Below are 20081 nucleotides of genomic sequence, written 5' to 3' on the forward strand. Positions count from 1 at the left end.
GACACTCAAAAAAGCAAGAAAACATGACCCATCATTAAGAGAGGACACCATCAATAAAACCAGAGATGGCTCAGATGTTGGGATTACCATACAGCAAATTTTAAATGCTGAGATAAATGTATTAAAAGGTTTGTTGGGGACTTCCCTGGTGGTCCAGTGGCTAAGACTCTGTGCTCCCAATACAGGGGACCTGGGTTCGATCCCTGGTCAGGGAACTAGATCCCACGTGCATGCCGCAACTAAGGAGCCCATGTGCTGCAACTAAGGAGCCCACGAGCTGCAACTTAGGAACCTGTCTGCCACAAGTACGACCCCATGCAGCCAAATTAATTAATTAATTTTTTTAAAAAAAAGCTTTGATGAAAAAGATAGACAACATATGTGAATAGATGGGGGATTTCAGCAGAGAGATGGGAACTTTTTTAAAAGCCAAATGAAAAAATGCTAGAACTGAGAAGTACAGTATCAGAAATTAACTCTTTCAGTGGGCTGATCAGCAGATTATACACAGCAGACGAAAATAATCAGTGAACTTTAAAGACTTATCAATAGAAATTATTGAAATTAGAGGAAAAAGAACAAGATAAAAAAAGAGCATATGAGATCTCTGGAACAATATTCAAGCAGCCTAATTTATGTGTAATTAGAACCTCAGAGGAGAGAATGGCTGGAAGAAATATTTGTGAAAAGATAATGGCTAAGAATTTTCTAAAATTAATGAATAACATTAACCTGCAGATTGTGGGAGCTCAGTGAAGGCCAAGCAGGATAAATATGGAGAAAAACACACTTAGATACATCATAGCTGAACTGCCAAAAACGAAAGATGAGGAAAATAATCTTGAAAGCAGCCAGAGAAAATTTTATTACATTCAGGGGAATAACAGCATGAAAGACCACCAACTTCCCATCAGAAATAATGGAGACCATAAAAGGGTCTGCAGGAGCCAGAGTGTGTAGGGCCTCCAAATAGACCACAAGAGGGATTCTGGATTTTATTCTGAGTATGATGGGTAGTTTTGAGCAGGGGAATGACATGACCTATTTTACATTTGAAATCATCAAGAGAAATTCCAGGAAACGTCTGACTTAAAATTCTCTGCTTAGTAGATAGAGGAGATAAGACTCAACCCCTGAACTTCTGGTACCTTCTAAGACCATCTGTCATTGAAAGATGCCAAGCCACCTGTCAGGTGGGACCATGCAGAGGTTAACTGGTATCAGAGAGCAGTTCCCCGTAGAAGTCATACTCTGACTTAGAACGCTGAGTAATACTAGAGACAGGAAATCCCACTGGAAGGGAGGTGAAGAGGAGAAAACGGAGGAAAAGATGGGGGGTAGGGAACGTTTCCAAGGCCAGCAGGGACTGCATGGTGCAGCCTGCAGGCATCCTTCCTATGGCCATATGAGTAACAGTCCTTTGTCCACCAGCAAGATGACCAAGCACATTCCCCCCTGCTTCTCCATAACTGACCCCAGTTGGGATTCTCAGTGACTGGTGTGGTTTCAACATTCCCTTTCATTCATCCCCCAAAAGACCTTGACTTGTTCCTGAAGTTCTATAGCCAGTGCTCAGTATTCCTAAAGCCAGGGCTCTGGGGAGCTTTCCCACACAGAGGGCCCTGCTTCTGTACACAGCAGGGCTAGTGGAACTCATGGCAGAGGTGGCTTAAGAATACAAGTTCGTTCTTTCTTTTTTTTTTTTTTTTTTTTTTTTTTTTGCTTTTCCTTTATAGGAAAATTAGCTTCTTATCTTTTAAAACAGTGAACTGGCCTCAAAGCAGTTAATGAGTCACATCCCCTTTGGTTAAACTGGCTTTGGTTAGTAGGACACAGGAAGAGCCCTTTTTCTGTGTTTATTGCATAAGCCCTTTGAATGAATGCACTTTCATTTCTAATGGATACCCTTTAGAATATGTTGTAGGAATGACCCTTGAGTATTCAGTATGCTTCCCACCATATAACTGGATCTGTCGGTCGCATGACAGATGGCCCACCGATGTTTATTTACCTCACTCTAGAAATCCTACTTATCCCCAAATGAGCCCAATATGGAAGTCCTCTATTGTACATTTTTTGTTGTTCTTATTCGTTCATATCTTTTTCCACAAACATGGGAAGAGGCATATCTCTAGACAGTTGGAGAAAGCTTCTGGAATCACTCACAAGGTGATTAAATAAATATTCTTTAAAAGAAAAAGTCTACATTTGGTGGAAAGGACTGTGGTTGGGTTAGAGAAGGCACAGCAAGTGCAAAAGCTTGAGATGAGAAGATGCAAGCTTGAAAGATGTTAAGTCAGTTAAAGCATTTTGAGCTCTTCTGAGATAAATGATCTAGGAACAAAAGGACCTCAGCTCATGCAGAATAGTCCTACCCTGATATTACAGCACTTATGGCTCAGCCTCTTACGGCTCTCTCTGGATGGATGTGGGCAGGGATGGCTGAGTTACAGCCTGTGTGATGTGTCATCTAATTGTGCATTCAAAGACATGTTATGAAATTACTAATCATGGTTGAAGAAGATTTCAAATGTAATGTGTGAATCAACATACACGGAAAACGGGAGAAGCTGCCTTGAGGACAGCTACTTGGCTGCCCCCAGAAGGGTGTCTTCTCCGTCAATTGTCCCATTTTCAGCAGGCCTCAACTCACAGATGTTTTGTCCAGGTCTCCACCCTGTAGATTTGAGATAGGCGAGTGTAGACTTAAGAGGGAGGTGGTGAATGTGCTGATAAGTGCTACTGGGCTTTCTGAAGCTGTAACAAACTGGATTGCTGGCCATATTCTCCCAAGTGAAATTTCCATTTCAGATTAATAATGCCAGCCGGCTGCTCCTGAAGACGCAGGTGTCATAGTGTTGGCACAGGCACTGCAGAGCTCCAACCTGCATTTCTTCCCCTTCCGTCAGGTGTCACAGTATTGATCAGATTGCCTCCCCTACCCCAGTGAAGCACCTTCTACGTTGCTTGCTACCCTCAAGTAAAGGCTAGGCTCCTTAGAGTAGAAACCACAAGTCTTTTGTGGAAATCCAGTGAACCTCTTACTAGCCTGTCTCACCAGTTTCCATGATCCTAGTTCTGTCCTCCTGCTGTCCTTCTTTCATATCTAATCTCCCACTAACGCTCCCCCCGGAACGTCTTCTGCATCTTTGCCCTCCTCAGTCTTGGCTTGCTGGAGTCATAGCTGACCTTAAAAGCCCAGCATGAGCAGAAGTTGGCTTTGACCTTCTAGCTTCCTGGGACCCTCTAGCTGAACTCTCTGGGACACTTCATCACTCCGTTTTTGCACCATGAGTTCTTTGGGAACGTGCTCACCTACTAATGCAAAACAAAGCTTTTGTCACTGTCACGGTCCTGAAACCACTCATCATGTGCCTTTCTCAGGGCAGGGAGCATGCATTCATTCACCAGATGTTTGCTGGTTCCAACGTGTGCCGCCCCACTCAGCACCGGGTTGCAGATGACCCAGCAGCCATGGACCCTGCCCCATGGAGCTTACCTTCTAACAAGTGACACTCTCCACCTTTTGTTGAGTGCCTACTCTGTGTTAGACACTGAACTAAGTGCTTTTTTTCCCCCCCGTCATCTTTACCACACGTTCCAAGAAATGGGTTTTTCTTATCACCATTTTACACATGAAGGATCTGAGGCTCAGAGGTGGTAGATAATTTGCTCAGGGTCCCACAGCTGATAAGGAGCAGAATGAGGTTGTGAAGCCAGGTCTGCTGACTTCCAAGTTCATAGTCTTAGCCCCTTACAAGGATCCCTGCAGGTGTTGGCACCTGAGTGTGAGTGAATCAATGGAGGACTGGGTAAGTGTTGCATGTCCTGTGTCTTCCTCTTTCATGATACCGTGTTCTGTTTCTGCAGATTGAGCCGTACATGCCATACGAATTCACGTGCGAGGGGATGCTACAGAGAATCAACGCTTTCATCGAGAAACAGGTAAGGCTCTTCAGAAGTCCATCTGTCCTTGCTGTGTCCTACCTCCTGCTACCCCAGAGGACTCTCATGAACAGTTAAGAGTTTACCATGTTTCTGTGCTTATTTTCCTGATTTGGAGGACTCTACAGGCTAGAGAATGGCTTCTTGAAATTCTAAATTATGCACTGTCAAGGTCACTCCAAGGAGTCAGTCTGTCCTTAGGGTAAAAATGTTCTTTATGATGGTGGAAGGTCAAATGGAAACTTAAGGGAGAGGCTGGATGGTTAAGATGAAAACGTCCTTCACCATCAGACCTGTGCCCTGCCTGGGTTCTAGGGGCCTTACAAGGATTTGGGTCGGGAGGGAACAGAGAGATGGCTCAATATCTCTTTGGTAATTCCAAATATGTTTGGACTCTTCAGTGATTTTCAAACGTTTTTAAAAATAGGACCCGTTTTCAAATGAAACTTCACGTGAAATCCAAGTATATAAAACAGATAAAAAGCAGAAGTTCACTTCCAAAGCAGAGGAGGGTTCCAAGGGTCCCACCACCCCGAACAGAGTTGGGAAACTATGTCTTGTGCTCGTAGAAGTAAAGGCCAAAAGTGTCATTGCTGTCGTTTTCAAACATTTTCATTCCGTAGGCTTCAAAAGCAACACACAGCCAGAAATAGGCAGACTGAGCACCCCCGTGGGTAGGGGAATATGAACTCCTTGACCAGATGTCAGAAATAAGGGGCTTCTCTTAAAAGACAAAGCAGAGTGTCTTGGGGCAGTCATGCGATCTTGACACAATAGGGGGTGAGGACTCTGAAGGCTGAAAGTAGAAATGGCATGTTGAAAGTGGAAGTAGGTGCAGACTGCAGGCCAAGGCAGGTTTCAAAGGAAAGATTTGAGGCCACGGACCGTGGTGAGCAGCTGACGACCCTGAGTGCAGCCGCTGGACGGGCCGAGCCAGAGGCAGAGGCTTCAGGGTGCCAGATTTGATGTTCTGAATTTTTGTGAGTGGCAAGAAGGGAGTGCAGTGCAGCCAGCCGCCTGGGTTCCAGCCCCTCCGCCAACTGTCTGGTTGTATGACTGGGATGTGTTAGTTTCCCCCCCTGCAAACTGAGGATAAAAATAGAACCTCATGGGGCTGACGGGAGGATTAAATGAGCCTAGTACATGTGAAGTGCTCAGAACAGGGCTAACACCTACTGCTCAGTAAAGACGCACTAGTGATGTTACTATATTATACAGTATTGTATTATATTCTTGTGTATTATTATATCACATAATATATTCTACAGCATTAGACTTTACCACAAGAGCTGAGCATTTGAATCACTATCTCAGTCACTCTTCACATGACACCCAACTTAAGAATGACAGTATCGTCATCCTAACTTGGGCAGCCCTTTACGTACAGACTTTATGCCAACACGTCCCAATGCATCATCTCATTTACCCTCACAGTCATCCTGGGAGGTGGCAGTCATCACCCCGTTCTCTGGATAATGGGAACAGAGAGTCTTTAGTCGCAGGGCTTAGTCTTGGAATCAGGGTTTGACGCTGGTTTGGTCTGAGCCCAGGCCTGCACCAGCAGCATTGCTGTCGGCCTGGGTGCTGGCACCTGTCCCAGAGCTATACTTCCCATCTTCTTTGATCTCGAGGAGCTGCTGGCCCTTCCTGAAGGTGCAGACAGGGCGGCCGTGGCCTCTGACAGTGAGATTTAACACATCACAGCTTTAACTACCCTCCAAGGAGGCCAGGATCCTACTAGGATCCCTGCAGCTGCGTACGGAACCAACTTCTGCCTTTCCTGTCTCTGCTTCCTCTCGGGGAAAAAGGTTACTCACCACCAGGTGTAAAAAGACTTTTTAAACTTTATATTAGAGTATAGTTGATTTAGAATGTTGTGTACAACCTAAATCAATCAGGTGTACAGCAGAATGATTTCGTTTTACATGTACATATATCCTTTCTTTTTCAGATTCTTTTCCCATGTAGGTTATTATAGAATATTGAGTAGAGTTCCCTGTGCTATACAGGAGGTCCTTGTTGATTATCTATTTTATATATAGTAGTGTGTGTATGTTAATCCCAAACTCCTAATTTATCCCTTCACCACCCCTTCCCCTTTAGTAACCGTAAGTTTGTTTCCTATGTCTGTGAGTCTGTTTCTGTTTTGTAAATAAGTTCATTTGTATCATTTTTTCAGATTCCACATATAAGTGATATCATATGATACTTGAAAAGACTCTTTATCACATTTATTTGAAGACTTTCTTTCTTCCCCAAGATTCTTGAATCCCAGCCAGTCCTTAGAAGTTCTCATGTGGCCTGTTCTCTGTGAATCTATTACTAGGTTTCCTTTCAAACAGGAAGATCCCGTTCCCCAAATAGACCTTGTCAAATACTCTGTGATTCAGGGCCACACCTAGCTTGCTCCCCTTGACATCCAAGTGCCTAGCCCTCTGCCTGGCACAGAGTAGGTGCACAAAAGCCGAAGACATGAATAAATGAATGAGAAGGGGAGTGAGTGTGTGTGCTTGTTTTCCCTATGTGCCAAGAACCAGGAGGCTCATCTTGGCCCTTATGATTTGGAGAGCATCTTTTTTTCTTTTTTCTTTTTTTTGCGGTACGCGGGCCTCTCACTGTTGTGGCCTCTCCCGTTGTGGAGCACAGGCTCTGGACGCACAGGCCCAGCGGCCATGGCTCACGGGCCCAGCCGCTCCGCGGCATGTGGGATCCTCCCAGATCGGGGCACGAACCCGCGTCCCCTGCATCGGCAGGCGGACTCTCAACCACTGCGCCACCGGGGAAGCCCCCAGGGATTTCTTTTTTGCCTGCTGTTGTTTATTCATTCATCCTCTCTGAAAATATTTGTCAGCTGGAGGGGGCTGCAGACAGTGCTGGGAGTTGGGCAAGAAGAGGTGTCAAAGGATGAGGCCCTATCCTCAGGTAGCTTGAAGGTCAAGTTCACAGGCGATGCCGCTGCCATTGGTTACATCTGTAATAGTGACTTCCCACGTGCTTTGGGATCACGTAACTCAGATGCAGGGTGCGGATGGGGGAGGGGAGGGAGAGTCTGTCGGGAAGCACGCTGCGGGAGATGAGTCCTAAAGGCAAAGTCGTGGTACAGAGAGGTCGCGATGCAAAGGCCTGGGGGTGAAAAACAGAAATGGTGGTGAATTATTGGAAGCTTGGTGGTGACTGAAGAGAGAGATGATGTGAGAGAAGAGGTTGGAGGAGGAGACACATCATGAAAAGATGCTGAGGCTCAGCTGAAGAATTCAGAATTTGTTTCTGGGACAAGAAGCTAAAGAAAGGTTTTAACCCAGGAATAGGGCAGTGATGCTCTCAGATTGGTGTTTTAGAAAAGTCATTCTAGGAATCTTGTGTTTGGGGCATTTCTTACTCAACATTCTCTCAGTGCTGCTAAATGAGCAATAAAGGGGCCTATTTGGAGTTTATCCCAGGCCTCTGGGGAGGGTTTTGTCAGAGCCGTAATGTTCCCCCAAACCAGAGGGAAATTAGGAAGCCAAGACCCCACTGGTTCACAGATTGGGTCTTCTGCCTCTAATGATTAGCCCCAGGCTCTAGTGTTTTAGAGCTTGGGGTGTTCGTTGTTTTTGCAGCCAAAAGAATATCTTCAAAGAGCAGTGAGGAGAGAGAGCGGTGTTCCTGGTATGAACAGGAAAGCCTCAAGCTCCGAAGGGGTGGTGGGAGCATAAGCTTCCCATCTCTTAAACTGTAGGAGCATCGCAGCCCTAATTGGGCTGATCTCTGCCTTCAGAGTCCTCCATGTGATCTGCTAGGGGAATAAGGAAGCTTTTATCCCAGAACCCTTTCAAGGTTGTCCATCATCCTCACCCCAGGCAACAGGAGCCAGAGGAAGCCAATTGACAGCAATTGAGAAAAGCCCCAGGTTTCAACATATACTCTGTACAGAGTGGTCGATAGCAGCTTGACCTACCTACCAGCCTAGGCAGCACCAATGGGAACAAATCCTGGCTTTAGGAAAGCCACTTGCTTCTTCGCTTAATGCCCTCTCTCCCTTTACTGTACTAAAAATGTTGATTTGGATTGCACACTCTTTATTTATTTTTGTAATAAATGTATTTCTTTATTTATGGCTGCACTGGGGCTTCGTTGCTGTGCACGGGCTTTCTCTAGTTGCGGCAAGCAGGGGCTTCTCGTCGTTGTGGTGTGCGGGCTTTTCACTGCAGTGGTTTCTCTTGTTGCAGAGCACAGGCTCTAGGCACGCAGGCTTCAGTAGTTGTGTCACGTGTGCTCAGTAGTTGTGGCGCACGGGCTTAGTTGCTCCGCAGCATGTGGGATCTTCCCGGACCAGGGCTCGAACCCGTGTCCCCTGCATTGGCAGGTGGATTCTTAACCACTGCTCCACCAGGGAAGCCTTGCATGCTGTTTTATATCAGCTCTCCAAAAGAGGCACTTGCTCCAGCAGCAGGAGTGTGTGCCAAGAAGAAAAATCCTTGTAATCTAAGATCAGGAGCACTCTTCTTCCCTAACCTGGGTGTGTCCGGGCCTGTTAAGGTTCTCCTTGTGCATTTCTTGGGAAAGACTTAGGTATTTGCCTCAGGCTGGAGAGTAGAGCAAGTTCTTGGCGATGTTGAGATTGATTTCTGAAAACCATGCACATGCTCTTCAGCCCTATTTTCTACTTTCTGTAAAGACCCTGCAAATACTCTACAAGACGACTGTGCTCATATCATTTTGCAAGGAGCTGTGTCATTTATGTGAAAAGCACTCTGGAGATACGGAGGGGAGAAAAGCGTTAGCTCCAGGAGCCTCAGTGGAATCAGCTTCAGCTCCTGGGAAATCCGGCTCATCGGGGCCCATCCCGAACTCCATGGGGCATGTTCGAGCCTGGCAGTGAAGCTGATTGGCAGGGTAGGGGGAATGGTGGAGTTGCCAGCTTGCAGGGGAAGAGGAAAAGGCGTAGAAACAGGGAGAAAGTTGGCAGTCACCTAGGAATGTTTCCTCTTTTGAAAAATCAGTGGTTGCTGTTTGCCCAGCCATTCCTGAACCCAGAGGGACTGGGTGGGTAATGATTTCATTGCTGGGCCCTGCATTGTGACAGCCAGGTTCACATCCTGGCTCTGCCCCCACTGTCTCTGTGACCTCCGTCAAGTTTCTAATCTCTCCGTGCTGTTTCCTCTTCTGTGCAATGGGGATAATACTACCTACCCCGTAGGGCTGGTGGAGGAATCAGTAGATGAATACATGTTTAAGACAAAGAACAGTGCTTGGCACACAGTAGGTCCTCTGAAAGCCTTAACTACTTGCTGCTGCAGGAGCCCAGAAACCAATCGAGGTGTAGTTTTTTAAACAGCTTCATTCAGGTGTAATTTACAGACCCTAAAATTCACTCCATGTAAGGGTACAGTTCAGTGATTTTTTTTTTTTTGTTGTTGTTAGTAAATTGATAGACTTGGGCAGTTACCACCACAATCTAGTTTTATAACATTTCCATCACCCTAAAAAGCTCTTTTGTGCCTATATGCAGTCAGTCTTGGCTTGTTCCCCCAGCCCCAGGAAAATACTGACCTGTGTTCTGTCTTTGTAGATTCTCCTTTCCCGGAGATTTCTCATCTTAATGTTTGTGACGTTCATGCACGTTGTAGCATGTGTTGGTACTTCATTCTTTTTTCACTGCTGAATAGTATTCCACTGTATGGATAGACCACAGTTTGTTTATCCATTCTCCAGTTGGGTCATTTCGTCCTTTGAGCTGTCGTGAAAAGTGGAGTGTTATCTTGAACATTCGCATGCGTGTGGACGTTTTTTTTTTGTTTCTCCCGATAGACTCCTAGTCGTAGAAGAATTTGAAATGTGGGAGGTTTATGTCTGACTCTTTCCGGGTGAGCTGGTTGGCTCGTTGATTTGCAGTGTAAAGATCATCATAGAGATGAGTCACCACAGCTCAGCTTCACAGCCACCTTCTCTGTTGCCCTTGTGGAAATGTAAATTCGCACCCACTGCTGGGGATCAGCCCCAGGGGCCACCCGTGGACAGAGTTCACTCCTTTTGAGGACAGCACAGGCTGAGAATGGCAGGTACCAGCAGGCACCCGAAATGTGTTTAATCCAGTCACAATGTATTGGACACTTTTTCTGTGCTTGGCCCTGGATTTCCCAGCTATAAGATAGCTGGCTGAACTTGGCCCAAACCCCAGTTTCATGGCCTTGAACCTACACCACCACCCCCTTTTCTTTTTATTTTTTTGCAAATTCCTGACCTTACTTCCTTTAGATCCTGCCCCCAGACCTGTATCTGAACCTGTCTTTTTGGTTCCAGACAATGTGCGTTTCTGCAGAAATCTACTTGCACGTGATATGTCATGGATGTAGTAACTCAAAGGTTTGGGCAGACCTCCACTCTGGGGGTGGGGGGTTTGTGGAAAAGATCCCACCACATGCCACGGAGAGGGAGGCACAAGCCAGCCCGTCCACCTGGTGCTTCCCTCCTAGGGAGTCGCCTCCCTCTTCCCCCTACCCAGTCTTCTCCAGCTCTTTTGGTATTTGATAAATAACGTTTTCTCCATGCTGCTACTTAGCCTTTGTTATAAAGGCAGCATCCTTACTTCTTTTTCACAGTTCATTGTGTTCATTGGTTCCGAACATTACTTTTTCTCATAAATTTGTTGATTAATAAACCTTTCTTATTATAGTTACTCTAGGAGAATTTCATAGTCAAGCAAATTTAGGGAAATTTGGTGACTGGTTGAAATAATTATTAGAGAGGGATGCAGATGTTCTGTGTTCTAAGTGGGCTTGTTAACCAGATTGGAAATTACTCTTTATGTCTCCTCTGGTTGTATAAAGCTTCTGGGCTAGAATATTATTCTTTTCTACTTCTACTGTGAAAGCCCCACGATGCCAGAACCCTTCAGTGCAGTTCAACAGCTCTTTATTGAGCACCAGTTATCTGCAAAGCACCATGTTTATGATAAGCCACTAACTCCTATTTAGCCTACAAAACCCAGCCCAGAAGTCCCTATTTCCTGGAAGCCTTCTCTGATTGCTACCCCTATCCTCCTTCCCTTCCCCAGAGTTAATAATTCTCTCTCTCTTCTCAGTGGCCTTTACATCCTGTTTGGACATCTGTTTTGTACTGTTCTGTCATTTTTTAAATGCCAGCCTCTCTTACTAGATGGAGTCTTTGAACCCGGAGACTCTGTCTCATCCACGTTCTTATTTCCAGCACCCAGCATAGGCTTTAATGATCATTTGTCAAGTTTTGAATGGATGCATGAGAAAACCTTCAAAGCCACCCTATGACATGAGCATTTCATGGAGGTTTATTGGACAAAGATGTGGGTCTGGCCTGAGGCCGTTCTCTCTCTCCCGCACTGTTGCGTGGCCTCCCGTCTCTCTGCTCCTGCTTCTTCTGCCTTCCGTTCTCAGCTCAGTCACTCCTCTGCCCCGAACTCTCCAGTAGCTTCTATCTCACTCCAAGGAAACGCCAAGGCTTTGCATGGGCCCCCAAAGCTCTGGGTACTCTGACATCCGGGACCTCCCAGACCCCTCTCCTCCCATCTCCGACCCCAGCGTGCACACACTGCTCAAGCTGTGTGCAACTCCCTGCTCCTCCTGGAACCTGCTAGAAACTTCGCTGTCAGAGCCTCCGATCTTGCTTTGCCTCTGCCTATCATGTCCTTCACACACACTTGCATGGCTCACGCCTTTACTTCCTCCGGTCTTTTCTTGAATGTCACCTTCTCAATGATGACTTATCTGAATACCCTCTTCCCCAACAGTCCCGATTCCTTTTCCTCACTTCATTCTTATTTAGAGCAATTATCACCTTTAATATATTACATATAATTGATTTATGTTGTTTCTCTGTCTCCCTCACTGAAAATAAGCTCTATAAAGGCAGGTGTTTTTGGTTCCTTTTTTTTTTTTCCACCAAGTCACCCCCAAGGCCTAGAAGAGCCAACCCATGGTGTTATATTTATCAGGCACTTTTCTGAGCACTTTACACATTATAATTGACTTAATCCCCTCGACAGCTCTAGGAGGTGGCCGTTGATGTATTCTTCATTTTACAGTTGAGGAAACTGAGGCAAAGAAAAATTACGGAGCTAGCCAAGAGCATTCAGCTGCTAGATGGAGAGGCTGAGATTCAAACCCCAGCAGTTCGAGCCCCAAACCCTTATGCTTTTCTGCATCTTAGCGAGTATTTTATTGAATGAACAAATGAACGAGTGAGTGAGCAAACAGGGAGACAAGGCATGTGGGCATTGCCCTGATAGCTGGTGCTGAGGCTGAGTGAAACAGAGGACCTCCAGCTTTCTGCAAGCACCCAGTGGGGCTGGCACCTGGGGGTGAGAAGAGGCTTATGACGGGCTGCTGCGTCAGTTGTGCCCTCCAAGCAGCTGGGCAAAGGGATGCCCCTTGTGGGCGATTGTCATATATAATCCAGGCAACTCAACTTCTCGCTCTGGACCCTGGCAGCAAATAAGGGTCTTCCTTGGAATGTTATCTTTAACATCTGTAGGTACCTTCTTAAGAGTCACGTCTTTTTTTTAATCTGACAGGAGTTATGTAAGGACAAGTGATATTTTCTCCATTTTAGATGTGAAAGTGGGCAGAGAGAGCTTGAGGGGCAGCTATGAAGTCTCCTAGCTGGGGGCCAGAATCATAACTGAGATCCCCACTCCCTCCTGCCTTACCTGGTGTCATAGTGACTAAGGACACCTTCAGTCCTCCATCTGTTCAATTTTATCACCTTCAGGCTTTCCAGATGGTTCACCAAACCTTAAGAAGGGCCTGCTGCTCTTGGCACCATTTCTTTTTTTTGTTTTTAATTTATTTTATTGAAGCTTCGTTGATTTGCATTGTTGTGTTTGTTTCTGGTGTACAGCAAAGTGATTCCGTTATACATACATATAATAGTCTGCTAATCCCAAGCTCCCAATCCGTCCTTCTTCCGCCCACCTCCCCCTTGGCGACCAGCAGTCTGCTCTATTTCTGTGAGTCTGTTTCTGTTTCATAGATAAGTTCATTTGTGTCATATTTTAGATTCCACATATAAATGACATCGTGGTATTTGTCTTTGTCTGACGTACTTCACTTAGTATGATAACCTCTAGGTCCATCCATATTGTTGCAAATGGCATTATTTCATTCTTTTTCGTGGCTGAGTAGTATTCCTGTATCTGTATCCATATCTACCTATCTATCGTCCAACCACAATTTCTTTATCCATTCATCTGTCGATGGACACGTAGGTTGCTTCCATGTCTTGGCTATTGTAAATAGTGCTGCTGTGAACACAGGGGTGCATATATATTTTTGAATTAGTGTTTTCTCCAGATATTTGCCCAGGAATGGGATTGCTGGATCGTATGGCAACTCTAATTTTTTGAGTAACCTCCATACTGTTTTTCATAGAGGCTGCACCCAGTATACATTCTCACCGACATATTTTCACTACTTTTGATCCTATTGGCCCCTAAAACAGAGTACTGAGAGGATGTGAGACCGGTCCCCTGTGAGCTGCGAGCGAGAGTGACTGGGGCCTAAGAGTTCACGTGTAATTCAGCTAAGCTCACCTGATGAAGGGAACCTCAGAGAGGTCGCCTGCAACAGTTTATTGAAATGAGCAGGTGGGGCAGGTCTGCCCTGCAGCATAGCTTTGAGGCACTTGCCCTCCTGCAGACCTCGCAGAGCCATCCTGCCCTGGCTCAGGGTGAGGTGCAGCGCTCCATCTCTCCAGGGCTGCCCCTGCTTCTACAGACGCCAGTGCTCCAGGGCCTCCAAACCCCGATACGGGGCGCAGGCAGCGCCTGCAGAGGGACAAGAGGAGGGTGATGAGCATTAGGGGAACCTCCTGCTGTTTGCCAGCTCAGCTCCATCACCCACAGTCTGTTAGCATCACTCTCTACAGACAAGGACCGGACCAGGCAGCATACCCCAAACCCCGCCCCTGGTGAGACCAAGCCTCAAATCTGGGTGTCAGACTTGAAGTGCATTCCTTGGCCGCGTCACCTCCTATTCTAACACGGCAGAATCTTTCTCCTCATTCTGGTTTTACCCCTTGGACTACTTCACATAACCACACAAGGCTCACAGTAAATAAGAAGCAAAGTTTCGTGAGAGTCTGCCAAACTCAACAGGTGTAGAGATGCTACCCTCGGTTCTAACTGCCTGTAGATGTCATGTAAGGAGCGACATTCTACAGTGTTCTTATCAGGCTATAGAAGCCGGAGGTGGAGCCTTCAGCCATCATGGGTGTCCAGTGATCTAGATTTCCCCCATACAGTCACACAGTAGGCTTTGCTGTCCATTGGATCATGACTCTCTTTGTGATAATACTTAAAGGCTGTAGAGGTTTTCAGATTTCTCCTAAAGGATAATAGGCAAAGTTGCTTGCAGTAGCCAGCCAGAAAAACTAACAAAAACAAACAAACAAGAAAGAAAAACACTTAACCTTTTCCAAACATCCGTGCACCCGCTCAGCTTTCATCAGCAATAACTATGTTGATCATTGTGTGTTTTCCTACCAATTTGATGGACAGAGTACCAAAGGCCAGCCAGTACGTTTCCATATGCTGCCAGGTTAGAGAGCAATGGCTGCCCGTGGACACTCAGGGTTCCCACTCAGGGTGCCACGGGTCTGCAGTCATGCTGTCACCCTTAGCAACGGTGTCTAGACCAAAGTTATTTTGCTGTCCAGTGCCTTAGCACGTCCATGTATATGCTCAGGATCATCATGGATCTCAGGAGTCAGAAGACGTCTTCCTGCCCGGGGAGTGGCCTGCCTTGGTCATACCCAGGGCTGTGAGATAGGAAAGACTGCTTACTCTGTCACTTTCAAAAGATTAAACTGGATCCTATTATCTGTAAATAATCCAGTGCGTTTCTATCATCTCTGAATTATGAGACCCTTCTGGAATCTTTTGTTTGCAGCTGATACGAATCCAGGCTCTAGGTTTCCTGACTACGTGCAGTGAAGGATTTTTTTGTTAACCTTTGAGCCTAACCACTCAGACTCAAGCACGTGCATCCCTGCATCGCAGGATCGAGTGAGGTGGGGAACGACGGTGGGTTCTCCTTACTGGTGGGGTCTCAAGCACCGATTTGAGGAGACTGGAGTAGAAGCCTACCTGCCGTTTACCTTCCTTAACGGTGTAACAGCGTCACCTCCTTCAGGAAGGAGGTGGAGAGAGGCAGAAGCCATAGGAAATCATCAGTATCATTGTCTTCATTTTTCTGAGGAGGAAGCTGAGGTTTAAAAGAGAAAAATGCAAGCAGCCCAGAAGGGCCCCCCCCGCCCCCAGATGCAGCTCTGGTCTACATTCTGGGGCTGCACCCACCTCACTGCTCAGGGACCCAGCAGGGCCTGGCCGTCCTGCAATTCTCCACGTGACCGGCGGGGGACATGGAACCTTTCCCCGCCAGCACCGGTTCTGAAAGCCTGACAGGATTAATCAGCTCCTCATGCATGCAGAGGAGAGAAAGTAGGCAGGAGGAAAAAGAGAATATTCCAGAAGGACATACATTGAAAAGTAAATTCCCTGACCATTCCTGACCCTGTTACCCGTTTCCCCTCCTCAATGGTACCAGAGATATTCTTGCAGGAACACAGGCGTGATTGTTTATACATATCAATGCAAACGGAAACACACTATACACCAGCCTTCAACCTGTTTCTTTTCTTTCTCAGTATGTCCTGGGGATGTTTCCACGTCAGCACATTGGAACCTGTTGCATTTTTTGGTATTCTTTGCATCTAAACAGTTACCTGTTTAAATACAGCTTTTAGGTTGTTTCAAGTCTTCTGCTTCTCTTCTAACAATACTGCTGGGATTCCTGTGTCCTGTGTAGGTTTCTTTGCCCAATTGTGTCCCATACATCTGGGGTGAATTCCTACAAGTGGAATTCAGAGCCCAGGATCCTAACCCTAGCCACTGGGTACCCCTGAGGGCTAGCCCGCCCCCCAAAAAGTTACACAAACGTGGCTCTTCAGGGCTCCTGCCCTGACATCATCTTCTGCAGGTTGGGCGGCCCCGGGGATTCAGAAGAATTTTACTAGGGTTCCATCAGCATCGTGCAAGCAGAGCAAGCTCTGGTTGCCAGTGGTGCATGAGTTTCCACCCTCAGTACCTGTTCAGGGTCGCTCCAGGCACAGCTGAGATGAAAGCTGGGGTCCCAGGGCAGAGAGAGTTCCCACTCCGCACCTGCCCGTTCCCTGGTCCCACTGCGTCTTTCTCCTCAACACTCAGCTTCATAACTAGGCTGCCCGTTCACCATGCTGCACAGGTTACTTCCTGGTCTTCCCCGCCCGTGACTTCCTTGGATGTGTTAATTTCCTGCGCACCCGCCAGATCCTAGGAATGACCACCCAGCCCCATCCTGAGCATGCCACCACCTTCCATGCCTCGGGGCGCCCCTCCCTGCAGGGGATACCAGCTGACTTGACCTCCTATCACACATCCTCAGACTGTTTCTCTAGCCGTTGAATTTGTGTGTTACAATTGTTTTCAACCAACAAGCACTGAGCCTCTATCAAGACCAGGACCCCGCAATAGTCCTCTCCCAGATGCCTGCAGACCTCTCCCAGATGCCTGCAGACTCCTTGCTGTGCTCCTTTGCTTCCCAAAGTTGAAACCAGCACTCACAAAACAGTGTCATAGTAGGTAACTGCCAAATTAGGTAGACACTGAAAATGTCTTTGGAATTAGGGCGGAGGGAATAGAACGGCTGGTGAAGGTGGATCTGGAGATGGGCTTTCAAGCGTGGAGGCTTTAGCTCGATTGCATCATTGTAGGTGGCGATACGAAAGAATAGCCCCCGTTACTGGCAGACACAGTGCTGTGCACAGAAAGCCAAGGCCAAGGCCGTGTTCTAGCTGAGTTGGGTTCCAACCCAAGTCTGTCTGGTGCTGCCTCCTGCCCCTCACTGCTCTCCCATGACCAGGTGCCCGGCCCCCTTGTTGGGGCTCGTTGGCAGGCTGGGGACCCCCCACTTGCATCCCTGGTCCCTTGGCTGATGGTTTCATTGTCATTCCAGGACTTCTGCCATGGGCAAGTGATGTGGCCGCCCCTGAGTGCCCTGCAGGTAAAGCTTGCTGAGCCCGGGCAGTCCTGCAAGCAGGTGTGTCAAGAGAAACAGCTCATCTGTGAGCCTTCCTTCTTCCAGCATCTCAACAAGGACAAGGACTTGCTGAAGTAAGTGCTGGAGCACGGGAGAGGCAGCTCAGCCTGCAGCTCGCCTCTGGGTCAGAGCTGGGTTGCGAGGGATGAGGTTTTCCTTTCTAGGCTCATGGGCTGTTGGAATAAGATGCGGAAAAGGTTATAGCATGATCCCACCGCCCCCCTCCACCCAGAGAAAGTTGGCCCAGCGTTTTTATTGTTAAGAAGATGAGGTCACCTGGCCTGCTGATATATTTAGAATTCGAATAGGGGTGTTTTGTTTGCATAAATAACGGGAAGTCGGGGCTTGGAGATGGCGGGAGGTGTTCGGTTTGCTAATTGGTACCCAAGAACCATGGGAGCCGAGATGGGCACAGAACCACAAGCACGGACGGACCCGCCCCTGAGGTCCCCTGGCTGTAGCTAGGTCCACAGAGTCAGGGAGTCTGGAAGAAATGAAAAATACGGGCAGGGAGCTAGCACAGCACTGCCCGCAGCAAATTTCCCTGCCACCTTCCCCTCCTGCAGCCCCATCTCCTTTTGCGCTTTATTCCAGCCCCTTTGAGGGCGTGAGCAGGCCTGGCTTTGCCGGGTCCCTGAGCAGGGGTGCAGGTGCAGCAGTGGGATCACAGGCCAGAGTGAGCCAGGAAGGACCTTCTCTATTGCTGGGATTTCTTTTCTCGTGCTGCTTGTGTTACTTGCAGTCACACCATTCATTTCCCTTTGCAGTGGCATTTTGAGTTTGGTGTTTGCACTTTCCAGGTTTCCATGTGAAGTTTCTTCTGGCCTCTGACTCATGCCCCCTGTCAGTGCTGAATCTGTTCCTCGATATTTATCACACCCTCCCTGGGCCACAACCTGGTTAATTACCTGTCACCCCTTCCCAACCTTAAGAACACTTAATGCGGTGTTTTCCCCTGAGGGATTTGCTCTCCCAACCCTAGATATTCCGCACAGCTGTGGTTCTGCCCTAGTCTTTTTTTTTTTACATCTTTATTGGAGTATAATTGCCTTACAATGATGTGTTAGTTTCTGCTTTGTAACAGAGTGAATCAGTTATACATATACATATGTCCCCATATCTCTTCCCTCTTGCGTCTCCCTCCCTCCCGCCCTCCCTATCCCACCCCTCTAGGTGGTCACAAAGCACCGAGCTGATCTCCCTGTGCTATGCGGCTGCTTCCCACTAGCTATCTACCTTACGTTCTTTAGTGTATATATGTCCATGACTCTCTCTCGCCCTGTCACAGCTCACCCTTCCCCCTCCCCGGGTCCTCAAGTCCATTCTCTAGTAGGTCTGTGTCTTTATCCCCGTCTTACTCCTAGGTTCTCCATGACATTTTTTTTTCTTAAATTCCATATATATATGTGTTAGCATATGGTATTTGTCTTTCTCTTTCTGACTTACTTCACTCTGTATGACAGACTCTAGGTCCATCCACCTCATTACAAATAGCTCAATTTCATGTCTTTTTATGGCTGAGTAATATTCCATTGTATATATGTGCCCCAGTCTTGAAGAGGATGTTTAAGGAACAGAGTGGGGACTTCCCTGGAAGTCCAACGGTTAGGACTCCACGCTTCCACTGCAGGGGGCGCGGGTTCGATCCCTGGTCAGGGAACTGAGATCCTGCATGCCGTACGCACCCCCCTCCCAAAATAATAATAATAATAATAATAATAATAAGGCACAGAGGGGACTCAGGGCTCGCGGCTTGCCGGTCCCTGTTCTGGCTTCACACCCTTCTAGAGTGTGGTTGGCCACCGTGCTCATCCATGCCTAGTGGTCTGAGCTGCCCTGATCCTGCCTGGAAGTCTTACTACCTTCAAGTGTGGTATAAAACCCTTTTTAGAGAAAGAGCGTGGTCTCTAGCGTCGCGCCTACAGGGATGCTCTCCTGAGTGGGGATGTGGACGATGCTATTTTTTCTCGTTCTTTTTACGTGAAGACCAGGATCAGAGGTGGCCTCGATTCCACCATCAGAATAAAGGCCAGGCCAGCAGAGTCAGTCGGCGGCCTGCTTTGCAGCCAGCGGAGCCTTGTGGGAGGGAACACTGGTCTGATGTCTATGGAAAGCCCGGGTGGTGCCAGAAGCTTCCATCTCCAGAGCACGTATCCCAAATTCTAGGTCCGGGGGGAGCTTGCCACTCGCCCCTTTTGCAGACGGCTCCCGTAGCAAAGTGGCTTTCTGAGAACCCCGAGCGTCTCCCTCTGTTTGATCGGAAGTCTGGATGCACGGGGGGCAGACTACAGAGCGTCTACACAGAGCTGTCTACGTGCAGCCGCTGCCCCAGTGCTGGAGGAGGGAACCCGGACAGGACCCTCAGCAGCGGCGGCCTTCCTGGCCAGGCCGCAGGCGGGGCTCCCGGGGCTCGCTCTCAGAGAGCACGGGGCCCACCACAGCCCACCCGTCTGCAGGCCCAAGGGCTAGGTCCCGCGGAGGCACAGGACAGGGAACCAAGGAACCAGTTTCCTCTGTCCCCAGCAATGTCCTCACCTGTGAGATGGGGACAGCCCGGGTAATGATGAGAGAAGATGCAGCTGGTGCTGCAGGCAGAGCAGAAAAGCCCTGTCTTGTAGAGAGCTTGGGCAGCGGGGCAGGCCCGAGGCCACCAGGCTGAGACCAGAAACGCCAGTGCCCTGCCCCCTCCCTGCCCACCCCCACCCCCGCCCGCCGCCGTCTTCCAAGCTGAGCCCAGGGAGCAGAGGCCTTGCTGTGGGGCGGCCGTGGGGTTACTAAACGCCCCTCCCACCCCATCCCCTTGTAGATGCGTGGGTTTTCTTCCTAGGAGGCTGCCGTGAAGGCTGAGTTTGCAGTAGAGCCTCCTGAAGTTAATTCTCTGTGCGCAGGAGCCCTGGTGAATACCTTGCCTCTGCAGTTGTAAATACCGATAACGTCGTGAAAGCCCGGCTCTGGCGCGTCTGTTGAAACCCTCTTCAGTGAGGCAGTCCTGGCTTATTCGTGTTCATGGCCGGTTAGCAGCGAGCTGCTGCTCTTTCTTCTCCAGCT

At 48.0% G+C, this 20081-nt stretch overlaps 1 protein-coding gene across 3 annotated transcripts in view; it reads left to right on the forward strand.

Annotated features, from left to right (window-relative positions):
• The window catches only part of MGAT5 (alpha-1,6-mannosylglycoprotein 6-beta-N-acetylglucosaminyltransferase), a 370454-nt gene that overhangs the window by 340974 nt on the left and 9399 nt on the right, over nt 1-20081 (forward strand). For all 3 annotated transcript variants that reach the window (XM_004265434.4, XM_033420274.2, XM_049712683.1), the window contains exons 16-17: nt 3871-3945; nt 16950-17107. In XM_004265434.4, coding sequence (XP_004265482.1) covers nt 3871-3945; nt 16950-17107 — 233 coding nt within the window. The remainder of the gene's footprint in view (nt 1-3870; nt 3946-16949; nt 17108-20081) is intronic.

The sequence above is a fragment of the Orcinus orca genome, chromosome 7, assembly GCF_937001465.1.
Source record: "Orcinus orca chromosome 7, mOrcOrc1.1, whole genome shotgun sequence".
NCBI lineage: Eukaryota > Metazoa > Chordata > Mammalia > Artiodactyla > Delphinidae > Orcinus > Orcinus orca.